At 43.6% G+C, this 21,260-nt stretch overlaps 1 protein-coding gene across 9 annotated transcripts in view; it reads right to left on the reverse strand.

Annotated features, from left to right (window-relative positions):
- Positions 1–21,260, reverse strand: part of elmo1 (engulfment and cell motility 1 (ced-12 homolog, C. elegans)) — a 60,380-nt gene that overhangs the window by 13,375 nt on the left and 25,745 nt on the right. For 4 of the 9 annotated variants that reach the window (XM_035528870.1, XM_035528874.1, XM_035528871.1 and 1 more), the window contains 10 exons: positions 21,023–21,122; positions 20,682–20,833; positions 20,443–20,521; positions 19,284–19,325; positions 18,659–18,709; positions 18,309–18,431; positions 18,065–18,190; positions 16,444–16,548; positions 15,323–15,431; positions 6,462–6,598 (listed from right to left, as the gene is read on the reverse strand). In XM_035528870.1, coding sequence (XP_035384763.1) covers positions 6,462–6,598; positions 15,323–15,431; positions 16,444–16,548; positions 18,065–18,190; positions 18,309–18,431; positions 18,659–18,709; positions 19,284–19,325; positions 20,443–20,521; positions 20,682–20,833; positions 21,023–21,122 — 1,024 coding nt within the window. Of the gene's footprint in view, positions 1–1,637; positions 1,961–2,041; positions 2,062–2,304; positions 2,538–6,461; positions 6,599–15,322; positions 15,432–16,443; positions 16,549–18,064; positions 18,191–18,308; positions 18,432–18,658; positions 18,710–19,283; positions 19,326–20,442; positions 20,522–20,681; positions 20,834–21,022; positions 21,123–21,260 lie in introns of those variants that run through there. The other 5 variants (XM_035528875.1, XM_035528872.1, XM_035528876.1 and 2 more) reach the window with 4 other exon arrangements.

Genomic DNA, 21,260 nt, shown 5'->3' on the forward strand with positions numbered 1-21,260 from the left:
GCCTGTGACACTGACCTCAACCTGGCAGTCATTAAAACTGGGGAAGAGGTGGAGGGAATGCACATCCAGGAACACATAATGCTAATCAATTCATGGGCAGCCAGAGAATGCATTTGCCAACCAAGCTGTCACTGCAGTCATGAATATAATGGGTTTTTTGTTTTTTTTTTCTTCTCATTACTCATCTTTTTCGCTGGCTCAGAATATATTCTGTTTGTTAGAGTGTGATGATGCTGTAAGGGAACCGGGTAAAAAAAAAAAAAGAAAAAAAAAGAAAAAAAAAAAAGGAGGACATAGTCCCATCACTACTCACATGGTAATGACATTATTTCCAGTTCCAGCGTCTATATATCATTTAATAACGCACTACCTCAAAGCAATGGACCTTACTGTCAGACACAAATACACTCGGTTACTGTGCAAAAATGGCCACATTATCAAGTACTAAGTATTCCAGGTAACCACAAAGTAAAGCGTTCAATTTTGCAATTTTTCCATTATGAAGTAACTTCATAACAACAGCTTAAGTGGCAATGCACAATAATTCATACTAAAGCCTCTAAACCATATGTGTAACACTGCTAACATGCTTCAGAAATGCTGTTAATTCTCTAGTGATTTATACAACATTTCAGTAAAAAGTGAATCTAGAAATCGATTAGTCAATTAAAATGTGTCATTTTCTCTAAAATCTGTCAGAGCTGGTCTTAAAATCTTTTTAGGTAAAACATACTATTTTTGGTGGGATTGATACATGATTTGAATGACTATAGGCTTCATGAAACAAACTGAAGTACAAGATTAATTCTCATATGAAAGGAGAAACCGATGACTAGGGCATACATTTGTTCATTTTCAAACAGACTTTTCTGGAAGTCCCAGATATAAATTTACCTGGGCTTTAAAGCACAGCCTTTTGAGTGCTTCAATAATCCATGCCTCTATAGCATTTTGTTTCACAGACAAAAGCAGATCCAGACACTGAGTGACTAACAAGACACCCGAGGGCCTCAGCTGTGTGCGCCGCAATGCATTTCCGCTACTGGGCTGAGTGAGTCCACATCGGTAATAGCTACACAGCCAAAGAAAGAAAGCAATTCCCAAATCCAGGCTAGACATGCTTTTCTGACTAAATACAAAAGATTTACTTTCACAGCAAAAGCTATTTCAGTGGTCTAGCAAGATGTTCAGGCTATGGTCTTGTGTTTGTGTGAGACCAGACAGGCAGACAAAGATGAGAATGACAATGCTGATACTGATGGAAAACTTTACAAAACTTGACATGGTAAGGCAGACAAGACATAGAAGGAGGTAGTGAAAGCAAGGGGGAAAAGACAGGAAGAAGTCAGCAAATAAGGAAAACACAAAAGAGAAAGAATGAAAGAAAAAGAAAAAAGAACGAGAGAAAAAAGCAGCCGAGGGAGAGAAGAGGCAGACTGCTGAGCTTCACTGAGGTCTAAGCAGTTCTGTGTCCCTAGTCATCATGGGGCATATATAGGTTCATGTATAGGTTTGTATATAGATTCATATATAGGTTCACATTGATATCACAAATTACTCCCTTTGTTAAATACCGCATACTGTACTACCATTATCAATCATCATCCGTTACTAAGTCGACCAAGCAAAACATGCACCAAGAAGCATGCTCCAAACCCCTCATGTATCCAAGCAATATGGAGTGAAGGCTGTTTTTGTTTTTCCTCTTTGATAATCCGCAGAATCTTCTGAATATTGGATTTAGGCAGGATTCTTGGCACAGCAAAAACAATGTGCAAATGTAGAGCATTAACTAAAAAAAAAAATTTAAGAGTACACAAACAAATGTGTTCTATTATACAGTATGGAATTCCACACGTGTTACACACTCAAGCAAACTGAATTCCAGTCCTTCCTTCCACTTTTCAGGTATCAGACAATAGCTACTACAACCACAGATTAACGCGCAACGAAGTGATTGAGAAAATGGTCCACATGGCCAAAGCTCACACTCGCTCTACATTACAGGCTTTTAAATCGCAGGCTGAAATCTGCCTCTAACCTGATTACTACTGGCAGCCCCACACAAAGCCTGCAGCCAAGATATGCTCAGTCCCAGACCCAGCCTGCCCCATCTGTCCATGGCCAGGCGACGGCACAAACAAACGCCCAGCCCCTAGCCATCACCCGCCCCCTCTCTTGCTCACTCCTCCCCCCCTTCATCATCTCTTCTTTTAATCATACTCCTGTCCTTCTCGCTCTCCATCCACCGTGTCTGGAGGTGGTGGGGCACACTGGGATTACAGGGTCTAGCACTGTACTCACATGTCATCGTCACCTCCATGTTCGGGAGCTGGGCTCCACGCCGTTGGAGCCCCAGGTGGCCGGGTGGCCAGCCGGTGAGGTGGACAGGCGGGCAGGCAGGTGGGCAAAGGCAGACGGTGGGGAGGGGAGAGAGTGGCGCGGTGGGCGACAGATTCCCTGGGCAGGGTTGGGCGTGCTGCTGCTTGCTGCTGTAGCTGGAGCTGGCACTAGCCACTGGCCAGAACGTGCCGAAGCCTGCTCATGCCTCTCCACAGGAGCAGCGCTCTGGAGATGGGGAGCGTCACCCAGCAGCTTTCGCTTATGCACATCCTGGCGCTTCAGTGCGATTGGGCAGGCAGAGCAGGGGCTGAACCAATGGGAGCCCAGGAGAGGGAGTCACATGGGCTTCATGGCAGGGAGCAGGGGGGATTTGGGAGGAGGGAAGGGGGAGGGGCAGGCATAGGAGTACGAGTGCTAGCTTTAAACGGAGCTGCTACATCACTACTACTCTGCTCCCTTGCAGGGCAGCAGTTTGCCCTCAGGTGTTGGAGCTGCTTTCGTCACCAACTGGAGGGAGGGAGGGAGGGAGAACAGCCGTATGTGAGCAAACATTCTTTCTCTCCATCCCTCTCTCTCTTTCCTGTCTCTCCATGTCTCTCTTTCTCTCAGTCTGTCTCACACAATAGGCATTCCATCTTGTCACAGAGAAGCTGGAGTAATTAGAATACAATCGCCATGGAAACAGGCGAAACTGCCTGTCAGATTTTTTGCCCTGAGAGCATCCACGTCAACGAGATCAGATCAGCTTCTTTCCCTCCTCAGCACTGCACACACATTCTTTCACTCACACGCACACACGCATGCATGCACACACACAAACACACACAATATGATGCACCAGTCAGAGATGGATAGAGAAAGAGAACTAGGGAGAGTTGACTGAGTATAATGTTTGTAGAATTATGAGTTTGCATGTTTGAGAGTGTGTGTGTGTGTGTGTGTGTGTGTTTGTGCACGCATGCATGTGAGTGTACACAAGCGTTTTTGAAAGTAAGGGTGTGCACTCATCCATAAACAGGTCTCATAAACATTGCTGTAAAGAATGTCTGACTGGCCCCCTACTGCCCACAAAATGGAGGACGCAGACAATGGCATGTCAATAGGAGACTGCATAAGGAACAACAGATGACAGAATGATGTTCACTGGACCAAAAGCCACAATATAAATCTAAGCAAAAATAAGCACTCCATCTTGTTTATTCTATGATCATTACTAACTATATTCTACCCTCAATTACTAAACATAAAATGAGAATAACCACACACTATTAGTCTTTGTAATGGAAGGACAATATATAGACATAGAAGCCAACCTAAATGTTTCATGGTAAACTGCAATAAGGTTCTTGTGCTGACCATCTTATAATTCTTTATAATGTTAATTTAAACTGACTGCAACTTTTGATACATTTTGATATGACAATTTTTAATTATTTTTAATTTATATGAATTAATCCTATTTTGCAAACATAGCTTTAATACTCTAACATAAGAACACAACCCCAATAATCTCACTGCGGATAATGTACACTCTGCATTCTACAGAATTAGGTAACATCACTTTTTTGCTGTAGGTCTCTAAGTGGTGTGTGTGTGTGTGTGTGTGTGTGTGTGTGTGTGTGTGTGTGTGTGTGTGTGTGTGTGTGCGCGCGCAGGCTTCACTTCCCACACAAAACATTACGGCAGGGAGAGAATGAAAAGAGTCAAGAGGTGCTCTCCCATGTCCCCTAAGGTGGCGCTCACCCTGACTCTCCCAACTCTAGAGAGAGATAGTGGTAAAGGGACTTTACTAAAAGTTACACAGCAGTCATGGAACTGACTTCATTAATAAAACATGCTCTTGACAAATGAGTGATAACACAAAACAGGGATCATCTTAGCATTCTGTACCTCACTTCTTCTTTACTGAATCTACTTGACTACAAAGCAAGGAGTAGTGAAACTCTTGTCAAGAATGTCAAACTAAACTGCCACACAGTGGTGGATGAAGACAGAGTAGCATTACTTTTTTTAAACATTTCTTTCAAACATATTCATCCTAAAATACTGGAGTTGCAGAGATCACAGACAAGGCTTTGATCATATGCTTTACTGTCATTTTGCATGTTTGACTGGGCCTTTACACCAGTATGCAAACTCTTGTACTTCACCTCCCACACAAAAAATCCAAACATTTAGACAAGAACAGATCTGGAAATCATCTATTCTTTGACTTTTTCACTTTACCATGATTGGGTCCATGACATTTTAACCTTTCTCTTCTTGAAATAAAATGGATACCATATGCATGTATTTCAGTGCTGTATCAGCAAGTAGTTTTCCAGCAGTGCAGTGGGAGATCCTCTGACAGCACATAAGGTATACAAAATCCTTCCATTATCCACCAAGAGTGCCATGCACTCAATACATGCATCTAATAGTGCAGACAAGCACCTTCTTCTGTAACCCAGTTATGCTCTACTTGAGATGCCACAGCACAACTGAATGGGGTGGGGGAATCAGAGGACTCTTTTTCATTCCTTTTGCAAGACAGTTTATTTAATTCTTGTCTGATTTGATACCATCCCCGAGTCCTCCACCTGTTCCATCCAAGCCAGGCCTGGTTCTCAGCACTACAGCCATCACTAAGTGGCAGAACTGTTCTACCTCTTTCAACTGATGAGAGGGATGCCAAATGCTGAATTAGCATTTAAACCCAATTATTGTGTCACCTTCAAACTATGACTTAATGAGCACAGGCCTAACAAGTCATGCAGAGCACTTGGTCCTGCCGTGTATGCCAGAGCAGAAGTGCTCCATGACTGCATCCTTCCACAGCCAGCCAGCCAGCAGAGGACAGTATGTTCTCCTCCTCTACCATGGTGTAGATCCTTACCAAGTCCAGAGTGTCCTACATGTCCATAAGGTAGGAAAAGGCTACATACATATACATACAAATAATACACGATCTAATAATGTTTGGATATCCCATTGAGCACTGTGAGATCAATGGCAAGGAAATGGAAGCGACATGATCACACCCAGGCTCTACCCAGAAAAGGCCACCCTCAAAACTCAGAGATTCAGTGCAGGAAGGGGACTTGAAATGGAAGCCACTGAGAGGTCAACAAATCACTTTGAAAGAGCTACAGATTTCAGTGATTGAGACCGGAGTGAAAGTGCACCAATCAATGATATTAAGAGCTCTGTACACAACCAGCCTATAGTGGCTAGAAAGACGCCGGGGGCGGGGGGGGGAACAAAAACAAAAAACTATTGAAGCACAACTGTAGTTTGCCAGAAAACATCAGTGTGACCCAGCTAAAACTGTGGTCAGATGAAACAAAAATTGAATTTTCTGGACAAAATTAAATTGTGTAGTGTGTGGTGAAAACCTAAGACTGCCCATTTCTTAGCAAATATCATGGTAGATAAATGTTCCACAGTGGTCAAGCGGAGGTCCAGATATGAATCCAACTGACAATCTGTGGCACTATTTGAAAATCGTTGTCCATAATTCAACAAAACTGATCGACCTGGAGCAAATCTCCCATAAAGAATGGGCAAAAATTACACCAGTGTGCAAAGCCTCTGGAACCTTTAACAAATTTAAAGTTGCTATTGCAGCAAAAGGTGATTCTACCAATTACCAGTCTGAAGGGGTTGAATATTTGTGCAATCAGCATTTTCAGGTTTTTTTTAAGCTCTGCTGATAAATAATACAGTTTAACTTTTAAATTTTACTTTGAGAGCACATTAGTTTACAATAAAAATACTGTCTGTGACAATGTGTGTCATTAGTAATTCAGATGAAACTAATGACTTAAGTGGGTTGGATTCTTTTGCAAGGCACTGTAGAATCACAGATGAACCACAATCAGTGATGAGAGGAATGTCTTCTCATACTTAGTATTTTCTCTTTGCATCTTCACTAAGATAAAATACTAAAACATTGCAGTGTGGCTATTTTATCCACATTATTTCAAGCATACTAAAATTAGCATCCAAATTCATGGCTAATTATTTTTTGTGACACCCCCCCCCCCCCCCCAAAGGGTGTGTGTGTGTGTGTGTGTGTGTAATATTGAGAGAGAGAGAGAGAGAAACAGAGGCTGCATTAGCCCTGGTGATGCCCTCACCTTGTTGAAGTCTTCAGATGTGGCTCTCATCTCCTTCCAGGTCTTGTTGAGCAGCTGGATACAGATGCAGAAGAACTCCTCGAACGAGCGATCATGAGTGAAAAACATGGGGTGGAAGTCGTGGCAGTTCTCACTCGCTATAGAGAAAGTGGACACACGCAGGGTTAATCATGTGCACGACAAACCCTTCCATATCTCTTACACTTAAGCAACTTTTTAAACCTCTGCATATCATACAAGATAGGTACTAACCAGCTATGCTGCCTTGACTGACTGACTTGAGTTTATTCAAACCCACAGCTATAGGACCAATATCCTCATCTCGTAGCAGTAAGTAAACAATTACACAACCCCACAGCCCCACTGGCAGATAAGAGAATCGGACGGGTACAGTCAACTCTCAAAGATAGCATTTATCAGGCAAAAACGATGCCTTAACACTAACACACCGTGACCAATTGGACCTTCATTCTAAACCTAGAGAGCTGCCAGGTTACGTACACACTTGCTGTACACACTTGCTAAGCAGGTTTACACCTATAGCTCTGAATGCTGTTCCAGTGAGTATGCACACAGCCCTCCATCCTAAGCTTCTCCGATCACTCAGCACAAAGACACAAAACGTCATTACAGTATCCTGAGGTGTTTTGTCTGGTAAATGACTGGGATCCAGCAAAAATAAATAAATAAATAAAAATAAAGTACATTTCACAATTTACAGCTCACTAGAGCACTGAAACATCACAAAAATTAAAAATAAACAAAAAGAAAAACAATATGAAGTTTGCTGTGAAGCAATTCAGCTCGTTTTATAAGGCCGGATATGTCCCAAATATTTTCACTATTCATGTGAACTACAAATGTTCTTTAAAGCCTTTCCTGGGGGAAGCGCGCTGGCTGGATTACAGAGTGCATCCTTAGTGTTGGGAGCAAGACGCACACCTTCACGTTGAGTTGAACTGGAGAGTCCATGTAGGGGAGAATAAAGTTCTGCGTGTGAGTAATAAAAGCTGGCAGAAGAACCATCGTGTTCATAAGTGGAAGCGGTGAAGCTGAAAATGAAATGGTGCATATAAAAATGCCACTTTAATGCAAAACCAGAGTGGTTATCTTGTGCCATGGCTCACAGGTGCTTGAGGTGTTCAGCCTAGCTCAGAGAGTACGTTGAGCAAAAGTGGGGGATGAGCGGCATGCGTGGGCAGCCTCACAGGGCCAGTAATTGCATTGGCTCCACAGAAATTGAAACTTCAAGGCATAATGAATGATGCCTACAGGGGTGATGGGAACTTGCGATGGGAGCTTGCACTGGGAGCAGAGGGGCAACCCAGCCAATAGCACACTGGAGTCTGGCGGTCTAGCGGCCCAGGAAAGAAGCAGACACGGCCCCGTGTGCTTATTGCACATGACTGTGGCTTTACAAGCAACTATGACTTGAAAGAGCTAGAATGATTGAATCTAGCAGTTTCCTTCTTGCATGGTTAGATGAGTTCAAGGGTGACTGGGGACTGTAGGGAAAGAGGGGATGAGGGTCGTTGTTACTTGGAGATTCATGCTGGATTCATATATTCAAATAAAAGGAACATGTGCAAAACATCCAAATTCAAGCCTGGTCTATTACAAAAATCCAGTTATAAGAAGAAATCTGGTATACAACATGTTAGTTGAACATCTTATTTATAAATTATGTCACAAGCTTAGCATGAAATGCAACAATAGGGAAATACGACATAACTTCTAGCCAATGTAAGGAAAAGAAAGCATTTTCTACACCATGTTTTTTCACTTCTCTGAAAGCACATTTTCTGTAGTTCCTAACTTTGATATTAATTTTTCAACATTTATTGAAGTTTCTGTTGTAGCATCAGTAAGATTACAAAAACATTTATATAAGTATGATTTATGAACTTTGATTTACTGCAATGCACACATACATTTCCCCGAAGAACACACACACCAATTCAGAAGCCTGAATACTTCATCAGAGGAACCCACAACCTCTCCAAAAGCAAACAAATAACTGAGGAGGTCTATAAAATGAAACTAGGCTGCAGAGATCAGCACATTCTAATGAATGAAAAGAAGATTGTGTGTTTTGTGGCAGCTCAGGTGGGTGTCAGCAAGAACTGTTCACTCATTATGACTAAACTGTAGACCAACAACTTAATGTAATGTAATACTTCAGTGTTAATAGGTTAATAGGCATATCACTAGCTGGTTGGTATGCAAACTATAATATTATTATTATTATTATTATTATTATTATTATTATTAATAATAATAATACCACCTTCTTCCAGAACCTTTCTCTCGAGGCAGAATCCATCTTTAATCTAAGAGCCCAGCATCCCCTTGGAACCCCCCACAAACCAACATAACCCCATTACATATTTCCTCAGGGCCATGCCTGGTAACAAACCAGATACCCAAACCAAAATGTCACTCATAAATAACTCTTGAATTCTACACTTCTGATAACCTTCCACAAGCTTCCCAAACATATCACCTGTGCATAAACCTCCCGTGTCCTTCAACATTCTTTGTCAGTATAGGCCTCCTCTGAAAACATGCCAAGCTGGTCAGTTAGGTCATGCGAGGCAGGTTCTTTCTTCCCAGAAGCCTCCTCAACATTGGCACACAGTTTCCGGTGGATATAGCAAGGTCACTATGTGGTGAGCAGCGGAGCTCCTTGGGGGAGCATAGAGGACCCATGCTGAGGGTGAGTCATCTTTCTTAGGGCCAAAGGACACAGGTAATATGGACACAGCTCTCACAGTGCTACGATGGAGGATATAAACATCCTCCATGACTTTCGACTTTATAAGCCTTGTTCTGGAATGATCTAGGATGTGCTTCTTGACTCTTACGTTTTGGAGCAACCCACATAGTAACACACTGTGATTTTTACAGTCATGTGAAAAACAAAGTACACCCTCTTTGAATTCTATGGCTTCATGTATCAGGACATACAAAAATCATTAGCAGGTCTTAAAATTAGGTAAATACAACCTCAGTTGAACACACAACAGATTCTGCCGAGTCATTATTTATTTAACAAAAATTAAGCCAAAATGGAGAATCTGTGTGTGAAATAATAAGTATGCCCCAGGAATCAATAGCATGTACAACCACCTTTAGCAGCAATTATCTAATAATTTTCTACATGACTATACAGTCATATAGAAGTCTCACATCGTTTTAGAGGAATTTTGGAGGAATTCGACCGAGCTTTAGCTGTGGGATAGATGGCCTCACATTTGACTCTAGAATACTTTGGTATTCTAAGAGCCCAGGTTCTGTAGCTGTAAAACAAGCCCAAATCATCACTCCTCCACCACCGTGCTTGACAGATGGTATGGGGTGTTTGTGCTGATATGCTGTTTTTGGTTTTCACCAAACATGGCATTCTGAAGTATAGCCAAAAATCTCCACATTGGTCTTATCTGCCCAAAGGATACTGCTCAAGAATTCACTTTTCAGATGAACTTGGCAAACTGAAGTTTTGCTGGCATGTATTTTTGGAAAGAAGAGACTTTCCCCTGGCAATCCTTCCAAAACAAGGAACAACTTTTTCTATGGTACTGTCATGAACTTGAACATTTAACATGTTAACTAAGATGCAGCTTGTTTTTGAAATTTCTCTGAGCATTTCTGACCTTGGAGTGAATTTGATTGGCATCTGTCTTGAATGTTTTCCACTTGTGAATAATCTCACTGTAGAATGATGGACTTCAAATTGTTTGTAAATAGCCTCCCCAGATTGTTGGGCAACAACAATTGTTTCTCTAAGATCATCACTGATGTCATTTCACCTTAAGATTGTGTTAACACACGACTGATTGCTCTAGTCCAGTAAAACCTTTTCGTTTATAGAGTAGGCCACACTTGCTGTGATCAGTTAATCAAGGGCATTTGATTAGCAGCACCTGTCTTCTACTTACCCTCTTAACTCCTGTGTAATGGTATATTTAATTTGTCGAACACAGATTCTGCATTTTGACATAGGTTTGTTATATAAATAATCACACAATGTAATTTGTCATGTATTGTTATTTATCTGAAGTTGTATTTATCTAATTTTAAGACCTGCTAAGGACCAGATTATTTTTTTATGTTCTGATATGTAAAACCGTAAAATTCTGTGGGGGTGGACTTTGTTTTTCACATGACTGTAGCTTGCTGTAAATCTCTGTTACATCCTGCACTTCATGCTACCCCACCATGTCACAGGCTTATCTAGATGGTCTTAACCAATGAAACACAATCCCTGTTATTAACTAAGCCCATCTGGCTGTGCTGAAATGTCCATATGCTTGGCAAGATCCATCTCTGAGAAATTCTAAACCCTTCTAGATTTCCCTTATGGAAATGTTTGCTTATCCACAACTACAAAATAATACACTCCTCTTGCATGTTAGGCACCTGCACTGCACTGGCTAGCAAATTCTAAAGTGGGATTAGAACACATGAATCAGGGAAATAAGGATGTAACTGTAGTCCAAGAAGAAATGGGAGTTAAGGGGCTAAATTCTAAATCATCAAAGCCATTCTCATCTAAGAGCTTTACACTTCATCCGAGTCCTTCCATCCCCTCTCCATCTGTGTCCCTTCATCCCCTTTCCATCCAAGTCCCTCCATTCACTCTCCATCCAAGTCCCTCCATTCCATCTTCTTCCGAGTCTCTCCATCCCCTCTCTATCCGTGTCCCTCCATCCCCTCTCCCACAGAGTCCCTCCATCTCTGCTCCATCCCTGCTCCATCCGAGTCCCTCCATCCCCTCTCCTGCCAAGTCCCTCCATCCCCGCTACATCAGAGTCCCTCCATCCCCTCTCCCGCCAAGTTGCTCCATCCAAGTCCCTCCATCCCTGCTCCATCCGAGTCCCTCCATCCCCATTCCATTTGAATCCCTCGATCCCCTCTCCATCTGAATCCCTCCATCCCTGCTCCATCTGAGTCTCCAGCATCCCCTCTCCAGCCGAGTCTCCAGCCAGGCTGGGATGGGATGGCGAGTGCATGGCGTAGGATGTTCTGATCTTAATGAATAGGTCACCAGGTCTTCTAGTTACTCCACACCAGAGCATTTGAGCTGTCATGTGCCACCTGCCAGCAATCTTCAGCCATCCTCAAAGACATTGTCCGTTCCTTTAGTGTCCAATGAAATACTGCATGACTCACCAATTAGCACATTGCAAACATCAAACTCTTCAGAAAGTTTTCTACACTACCATGGGACTGAGGCACAAACACTGGCCTTAAGGTTAACCATAAGCCTTGTTGGAGCACTTTTGGACTGATTGACAAATGTCAAAATGCCCTTTTTGCCCTTCAGAGACAATATTTAGTGTTGAGATTGAGGTGGGAGAAGAGAGTCTTGGATGGACTGACAGCAGAGGAATATTAGCTGAGGAGAAACCTATCTGTTCACACAGCCCTGACTGCCACGAGCATACACATGCTTGGGCACATGTGCTTGGATACATGCACACAAACACAGACATGCACACACCCCATTTATTCCAATGCTAACTATTTCATATCACAATTTGATAGAGATTCAGCATGAACAGATGCTGTGTGTGAATTTTATCTGTACGTATTTATAAATAATGTTTTTGGCATACTATACTATCTTGAGCACTTCTGAACTCCTGCATTTTGTAAAGTAACTTGGATTACACTACAAAAGCAGCAAAACTGCCATCTTTTTCCTTCCAAACAAGCCAGCAAACTATTTACCACCACAAAGCATTTTCACTCCACCTCCCCTGCAATATATCTGTAATGCATGTCAACACTCATTTCTAGGTACACGAACTGGGAAAGCAAACAGGTGAGCCATCAGGCATGGGGGCGCCATTCTCTCCTGCACCATCAGGCAGATATACTTCATCATCCCCACAGACACCCCTGCACAACCCCCTCCCCCCTTTCTTAAATGGCCATTGCAATGTATCAGAGCCAATAAAGCAGGCCAAAGTGATCATTTCAAAGAGCATACAAAAACAGTATCCTGTAGGACCCGAATCTCAAGAGTACACAGTCCCCCACATAATTGGCTCTACTGTGATTGGAGTCGGGCATGGACTTATTAGTGAACAGGGCAGGGGGGGATGCGAGCATGGCCTGCCAATACGTGATTTATTAGCTGGAAGCCCTGCATACCTCTAATGCATGTGCACTGCAAGCAAACAGAAGAAGCAGGAATCGAGACAAAGTGCACCCACTCTCCACTGAGCAAATACACTTCTGTGCTTAACAAGACCTTGGGGAGTGCCATATCAGAAGATGCCGGGTGAGAATGTCTTTTAAAACCTATACTTTATCTTTTCACTATATCTTTTCACTTGGCATCTTGGCAGCAATTAGAGCCAGCCGGCTGCCACGTCTGCTCTGTTCTGGGTGGGGAGTAGGAGGGATTGGTAGGGGGTTGGGGTGGGTGTTCATAGGCCTACAAAGTCATAGTGCTGGGCGTCAATCTTGGTGGAGACCTCTCCATCCTGGCAAGCACTTTGGGAATCCCATCCTGCAGAAGTGAGGTGATAACAGCTGCTGACATGATTCTCCCCCATGCTCCCTTAACGCACTTCAAGCGGAGATGACAGGCTCCAATGGAGTGACACGGAAGTGACATTGGGTTGACCTCTTTTTACACTCCATGGTGCACACACACAGCCACACTTGTCTTCTAGCTGCCAGCACTCTCCAGATGCAGGGGTGGCGAGGCCACGAACTACGACCTGTCAGCTGGGCTGCCCTGAATAGCCGATCTAGCTTCCACCACAATGTGGGAGAACATCATGAATCAATAAGCAGAGACATTCCTGTCCACTGTCATTTTCAAGCCCTTTATAAATATTACATACACTTCTTAAAACAAGGGGCAAGAAGCCATCACATGGCGGACGCTCACCACAGATTCCATTAAGGCTTTCACCAGAGAAACACGGAAAGCCATAAATCATTCAGTGTACCGTGATGAGGTGAGGCAGGGACACCTGGACAGCTCAGGAATAATGCATATGCTGATGGGCACCCTGACCAAACAGAAACCATGTGCCACTATGTGATCAAAAATCTTATGTGAAATAAAATAGCACAGCTATATGTGATGTATTAGAGGGCACAAAAGAAGATTGAAGAACTACCTGGTGGGCAAAGACTGGTGCCTAACTGAGTAGAATACTAGACCTTAGAATAGAATTCTGCATGGGTGTATTCAAGAACACTGTCTCTTGTACCCTTTCTTTGGGATGGTGTAGAGGAACTTTGTTCAAAAAGCATGAGATTGCTGGTAGGCATTTTCATGATCTACATCAAATTAGTAAAGGCCAGTAAGCATCCATCGGTTGCTGGGGTGTAGTAGGATAGGTCTGAGCCCTCAGACTTTACTGACACTTTATGAGGGGGCGGAAATGTTGACTCAAGGGTAGTCTCACTCATCAACATGAGTTATTTTTAATCTCTGATCTACCAATTAGTGAAGTGTTTAATCCCTGATCTCGCCATCACTAAGCAGCAGAAGGCCTCTCTTAACCAAGACTTTAAGATGAATACATTACTCATTATTGAGGAATTACAAGCAGCTTCCTCTCCCAGCTCATTTAATTATGTTTTTGGTGGATTAGGGGTCAATGACATCACCATATTTCAGTGAACACACTAAAAATAATTTAGAGGCTCAAAAACACTGGATGGTACCATCTTCCTCTCCTGTCTTGTTCCAGCCCTGTGGTGGCAATAACTCCTAAATATCCTGGTGCAGAGATGAAATTTTGCTTCTGGGTTAAATGATCCTCATTTCTCCCTCCAGGAATCAGCCACTGAGCTGTTAACACCTCCTGCCTACTACCTGCATCAGAACGCTAAATTGAGTCTTCAGATGCTTAAGTGCTTTGTTGGAGACAGCGGTCGAGCATTATTCTCTCAGGAGTGTTTAAAGTGTGCAGCAAATCATGGCGTGAGCCATGAATGGCCAGCGATTTGTTGCAGGTTCCGTTTTGGCTTGCGCTGCACCAAATTGTGCATGACTGAACAAAGCAACAGATTTACTGTGATTCCACATTCCTTTCCCCTTCAGAGAGGCGTGAAACGCAGCCACTTTGTCCTGCTGGGCCCAACTGTGAAAATTAATGCAAAGGAGCTAAACCAAACTTGAACATGCTAGATGTCTTAAGAGGGCTACTGAAGTTTTTTTCACTCAGTAGCTAGACTGTGTCGCTATACCTATAAATCACAGGAAGATATATGACTAAATCCAACAACAATGACAGAGGAGTGTGTCAGAGAGCTTAAATTTAAATAAATAAATAAATGTGTGTGTATATAGGTACCTTATTTTAATAGGTCATATTTGTGAAACAGTACATCAGCACCAGAGCAGACTGCACAATGGCCTTTAAACTGAGTCAGGCCTCAGAAGGGTTCCACATGCTTCTACCCACCCCCTAGTCAGTCAGTCTCCCTTTCTTTTTACATACACCTTCCTTCTCTCTCTCTCTCTCTCTCTCTCTCTCTCTCTCCCTCTCTCCCCATCTCTCTCTCACACCTTCTAAAGACACAAGCTGCACTAAAGGGCAGCCTCAGCTGAAGCATGCCATGCATTGGGTTGGATCCAGCCAGTTCTTACCAGCCCAACCCAGACGTCAAGGAGAGCCGGGAAAGGGCAATTCAAGGAGAGAGTCAGCATTAGGCTTCAGCATTATTAAATGATGAACTCCTGCCCAATTATAAAGTCTAATGGCTCTTTTATCTTTACTATGGGAGACAGTTTGCTTTTAACCACCAAGACAAGGAGAAAAGAGGATGAGAGAAAGACAGAGAGAGAGGCAGTGGGGTGTGGGTAAAAGGAATACAGTCCTACTTACGAAGTTCTCCCACTTTGAGAATCTCACAGAGCATTTTGGTGAGCTCGATACTACTACGGCCAAATGGGCACTCATGCTTGTCTTCCCGGCTGCTGTTCTCCAGGACAATCTGAAACCCCATCACACACACACACACACACACACACACACACACACACACACACACACACACACACACACACACAAAAGGAATGAGGATTCCAACCGCCCAAACCTTCTAGTGGAAGACTGAGCAGAGCAATGACTGGCAATATATTTCCAACATAAGGCTATGACTCAGACTCGTTTATCACCATCTTTCTACAGGCAGGGAAGTGGCACTGGGTCTTCAGATTAGAATTTCAGGATGTATACTCAACCCACTCCAGGAACCAATAAATGTCATCTATGGAAAGGAACATTGAGAAGACCTCCACAGGACTGGATCAGACAATACAACCCAGCTGGGAGGCAGAGCTGACTGGTTTATACGACACTAAGCACCATATATGAATGAAACACTGCACCTCTCAGAGAATTTCCTCAAAGAAATGTCTTGAGAATGTCATGAGAAATATTTCAAAGTGGAATGAACCCTAATACACTGAACTACTGCTGGAATTTTTTACTGTAAATGTACACGAAGCTAATTTAGGTGATTCCATAAATGAACCCAACAATTGCCTGAACAATTACTGAACATTTACTGTTGTGTTGGGATGTGTGCATGTACATACATTGGACAATTGTCTGCAATGGAAGTCGATCTAGAATCAGATAAAGAAAAGGATGCATAACCATAGGAACATGTGGAGGGTGCTGTGGGGAATTTTTAATTTAATTTATAGTAGTAGACATGCAGGTCCTATACCACCCACTAGGGGTAAGCACCCTCCGCAGCCCTACTTCCCACGACCTGGAAAGGATAATGCCACTTCTTGCCACGTCACCTGGACTGAAGGTGTATTTCTTTGAATATATTTAAAGACAAGAGGACAAGAGAAACAGAAAGACAGGTCATCTACAGAAAGACCTGTCTATTCTCCCTTGATCCTGTCCATCAAGGTGTGTGTGGGGGTGTGTGTGTGTGTGTGTGTTACAGATAGACAGACAGACAGACAGATGCTGAGAGATGCTCTTACCCTGATGTAGGAATCCTGGTGTTGTCTGGCAAAATACAGCATATTGTCAAGAGCCAGCATTCCTGGAGGAATCTGAGTGAAGTCCACTGCTGGGTTCACATGATTCTACACACATGAAAGCATGTATACACGCACACACACAGACACAGACACACAGACACTATGAGCAGACAGTATTCTTCCATAGGAACTATGCCTTTTTAGTCAAGGTAAACACACTCACACAAAGCTAGCTCCATGGTAAAATGGACATGCTTGGACTGCAGAGAGAGAAAGGCTCCATTATAGCAACTTCCCTTCCCTTAACTTCCCTTCAGCCCAGCAAACACAGCATCATGCATCATTGGCAAATACAAAAAGGACATCCTGGAAGCATCCAGAAAAGATGATGATGACCTTGATATCTCGTCCTTTTATGCATTTGTCTACTTCAATCCAATTTAGGCTTTACAGACAACGTGAAATGGGTGAAGGATGTGGCAGGATTTTGCAGATGTGTGGCTGGGTTTAGGCCAGCTCTCACCCACCCTCATCTAGAGCTGTGGTATCCTGAAACAGGCTGCAGGGACCCCGTGGGGATGAACATGGGCAAAGATTGGCAGAGGTGAGCAGAGCTGAGCAGAGGCAGGCTGATTAGACTTCAGGGAGAGTGCCCCCAGCAGAAGGCCAGCATGCCACTCTCACAGACAGACAGAGAATCACTAAAAGAGGGTTGCTGTATAGCACAGCAGTGCCCCATCAAAAGCCAGGCTGTATAATGCTCCTTGACAGATGAGACGAAGGGAGTGAGGGAGCGACAGAGGGGGAGTGAGACAAATAGAAAGGAGCACTGAGGACACTTAAGCAAATTTCCATACATAAAACATGGCCACAGTGCACACTCTGCTATGCTCGCATCCATCTGCATGCCAACACTCTGGGTGGTAGGCAGAGGCAGGGAATGGCAGAATGCATGCCTTGTTAGCACAACTACTCCAAATGGACCATAACTCTGCAAAGAGCAATCAAGAGGGCCACTGCTACTAGAACGCAGCCAAACTAGAGATTCTAATCTGCCAACCTGACTACTACCTGCTGAGCTTTGCATGAGAGAATCCTGTATGTGTGGTCACGTGATTGCGTGAGTGAGTGCTTTAACAGCACTGCAGGAATTTAAGGCAGGCCTTATCAGTGGGCAACACCTGACATAGTGAGAGGGGTCCTTAGTGAGCCTCTGGCAGCTCAGGGAGGCTTAGGAAGAAATGGCAGCTTTAGCTTCCCCTTCATCAAGCCACTGCCAGCGATACGCTTTCCCCATGCTCTCAGACACGTCTGTCTCCCTCAGCCTCTTCAACACTCTCCAGTTCACAGCTCAGTTACCTCAGCTCCCTCTCCTTCACTCTTGCCATGACAAGGCATGCTCCTAGTGCACTCAGAACCAGCCAATCCTCAATCTGCCTCTAGACCTACACAGCTGACACAGGATTCTTAACAGTAACAGCACTCTCTGACACAATGGACAACAGGTCAGACACCGCAAATGACCTACTAAAGGTACAGTGAGAAGCATGAGAGAAGAAGGGAATGAGGCTAAAGAGCAAAGGTGTGTCTCGTGCACATGTGGCCTGGGAAATGGACTTACGATGAAGCCTAGTTTCTTGTAGTCTCTGGTGTACATAGACTTGCGCTTTTCAATGCTACCACTGTTGGACTCGCACTCTACGTCGAAAGCAATCCTGCGCAGCTCAAAGATGATATCTCTCTGGGCCTAAAGAGAGAGAGAGAGAGAAAGATAGAGATAGAGAGTGAGAGAGAAAAAGAGAGAAAGATGAATTCTGTCATAAATTTGAGAGCTGATTATTAACACATTAGGAGCTGAGACACACCTGGTCCTGAGGGTCCATCTTGGTCATCATTCGGTCCTCCAGAAGGTTAAAAGTCAGCACCTGAAGCATATAGAGCTGGTGGGCCATCTCCTCATTAATTGGCTTGGGACCTCTAATCACATTCTGGAAGATAAGTGAGGAGAGAGCACAACGATTCATCAGCTTCAGCTGGGACAATGGGTGAGTGAGTGGGCAAATGAGTGAGCAAATGGGTGAGAGTGAGAGCATGTGAGAGTACCCTATCTCAACACACTGTATCCATCAGCCACCAGGGCCAGAGGCCAGTCTCAAACACGAGAAAGTTAAGGAGGGCATTGGGGGTGGGAGAGTGTGTTACAAGAGGCACTTACAGTGAGGATAATGGAACGTAGCTGCTTTTGGGCCAGAATGTGAGCCATCTCCTGCAATCAGACAAACAGTGATCAATCACAACTAAAATGACTTCAAGAGGTAACTCGCTAATACAAGAGGGCAAAAATACAACCAAAAGATGATGTGAGTAGAATACCAGTGTGAAAGTATACCATAGAGTGTTTAGTGTTTTTAAGATACCCTCACCATTCCCCTTGGCAATCTAGCTATAGCATTACTTTATCACTTAAGTGAAGGTCATTAAACTCAACTCCAAGTGATCAAGTCAACATAACTGTAGTTTTCATGAGCATGACTCGCCCAGAAGGCACCACAATTTGACTCAATTTCCTTATCAAAACTGCTGTGCTTGGTGCCAAGGGCCAAGTACATTCCGAATGAAAAATCCCCTCCTACCCTATCCTGCCAGTGGTTTCTCTCATGACCCAGGTGGTCCTCACTTCTACAGCATGTGATGAGGAAGTTGCCAAGGGCGTGTCAAAAACGTTAATGGAACTGGGCCCTGGGCAAAATTTGACTCAGCTTACAGCTGAGATGCTGAACAACAGCATCAGTAGCATCATAACCATCAGACTGTGTATATCTGAATCAGAATGCACTTACGGTGAGAGGGCAATCATGGATGTTCACAATGTTCTCATCAAACTACCATTAGAAATGCAGCAAGGAGAAAGAAATGAAGAGAAAGAGAGTGAGAGAGGGGAAGTGAAGGCTTGCTGTTAGAACTGCAGGAAGGAGAGAGTCATCAAAATGAGTGCCGAAAAGCCTTACACTGAGATCGGTAGTTTCGTCAGGGCTCTGTACAACCCAGCATGATAAAAAACCTCCAGCACACTTTAAAAGATCCAATAAAGAATACTGAGCAGATTTAAAATCGTACAGAAGAAGATGAATTAAGACACAGCTGCTCAGTGCTGAAAGACATCCTTCAAGATCTAGGGCCTCCATATGAGTCTTCCGCACCATGTGACACATATTTCATAGAAAGACTATTATTCAGTTCTCAAGCATATGGAAACTATGCTCACACTGTGTTTAATTTTAACTTTGAGTTTCATTTCCAGAGATTGCCAGGGTATAGGTAATATGTTATGCTCTTGGCATATTGTTGTATGGTGATTAATGATGACGTGTGGAGGGGTTGAGACTTTGAAAGATGCACTTAGCCTTTGATTGCTTTCCTCCTTTTAGAGCATGAAGGCCAGTAAGCACATGTGGATGTGGAGCACTATTAACCTAGAGCTCCAAGAGGAAACATTGCTAGGATTGACAGGCTGGGGCAAAGAGTGGGCTCTGACATGAGCACAGATCAGAGGAAAAGTCAGAGGTCCTGCTTGGATGAACATAGACATCACTAGCCTGGGCAGGAAATCTCACCTGCTCAGAGATTAAATAAACTTGTGCATGTTTGTGTGTGTGTGCGTGTGTGTGTGTGTGTGTGTGTGTGTGTGTGTGTGTGTGTGTGTGTGTGTGAGAGAGAGTGTGTGTCTGTCTACATGTGCATACCCACTTCCATCATTCTCATGCAATATTGACAAAAGAATAGGTGCAGCCACACAAAAAACACATGCACATGCAGACATGCACACTTTATATCTACACAAAATTTATAAAACAAAGTTTTAAAACAAAATTTGAAATAAAACCAATATACTGGGACACTGGAATTGTCCTTTTAGCTCAGGAGTTTCATTCTTCACTCTCAGGGCCTGTAGTGCATCATTTTATCACAAGAAAATATGCGTAGAGTACGTTTATGTACCTGTCTCTTCTCCTCAGGGGCTTTCAGGAAAAGAGCATTAATCACAGCGATGGTGTAAGTCTGAATGTCCTGATCCGTCCTGAACACAGAGAGGAAAACAATACCCGGAGGCACACGCACACAGAACAACACTCAATCTCTCTCAGTTATTTTGTTGTTATTGCAAATCATGATCTATATCTGGGCACAGAGTTCAATCACTTTCCAGACTAGCCATGTGTCACATCAACTCTCCATACCCTTGAAGATGGGGCATGAGCTGGCCAATGGTGATCTCTTGTGCCACCTTCTGGTAGAGGTCTTGGCTGTTGAGCACCATAGATTCCAGGATGGCAAGAGATCTCTGGAGCACTGCTGAGTCCATGGAGGACTTGCACACAAAACTGGCAATCTACAGAACAGGCAAACAGGTGTGACAAATACGCAGCACTAGATGCCACCATGAGGTCTTCACAGAATATGATGAACATGCCCTGGACTGGATTATGACAAAGGAAAAGCCATCATTCCCAAGATACCCTGCATAAAAAGGAAGCAGCCTTGTCATAAGAAGCCAACTCGCCCTGTCTGATGAACACACCTTCTTGATGAAGGCAACTGAGAACGTGTCCCATGAGACGATGCCATGGTCCATGAGCTCCACGAAGGCTGTCAGCGTGAAAGAGAGCATTTCCCCGAAGCTGCAAGAAACAAGACAACAGCCACTAGCCTTGTGTCTACCGAGCAGCCACAGAGCGCTGTTCATGCCACAGCAGGGGTTTTAGCCAATGGCACAGAGAGAGAGGGAGAAGCCACAGTGAAGAGAACTGAGGTAGAAG

Source organism: Electrophorus electricus, chromosome 8 (genome assembly GCF_013358815.1).
Source record: "Electrophorus electricus isolate fEleEle1 chromosome 8, fEleEle1.pri, whole genome shotgun sequence".
Classification (NCBI taxonomy): domain Eukaryota; kingdom Metazoa; phylum Chordata; class Actinopteri; order Gymnotiformes; family Gymnotidae; genus Electrophorus; species Electrophorus electricus.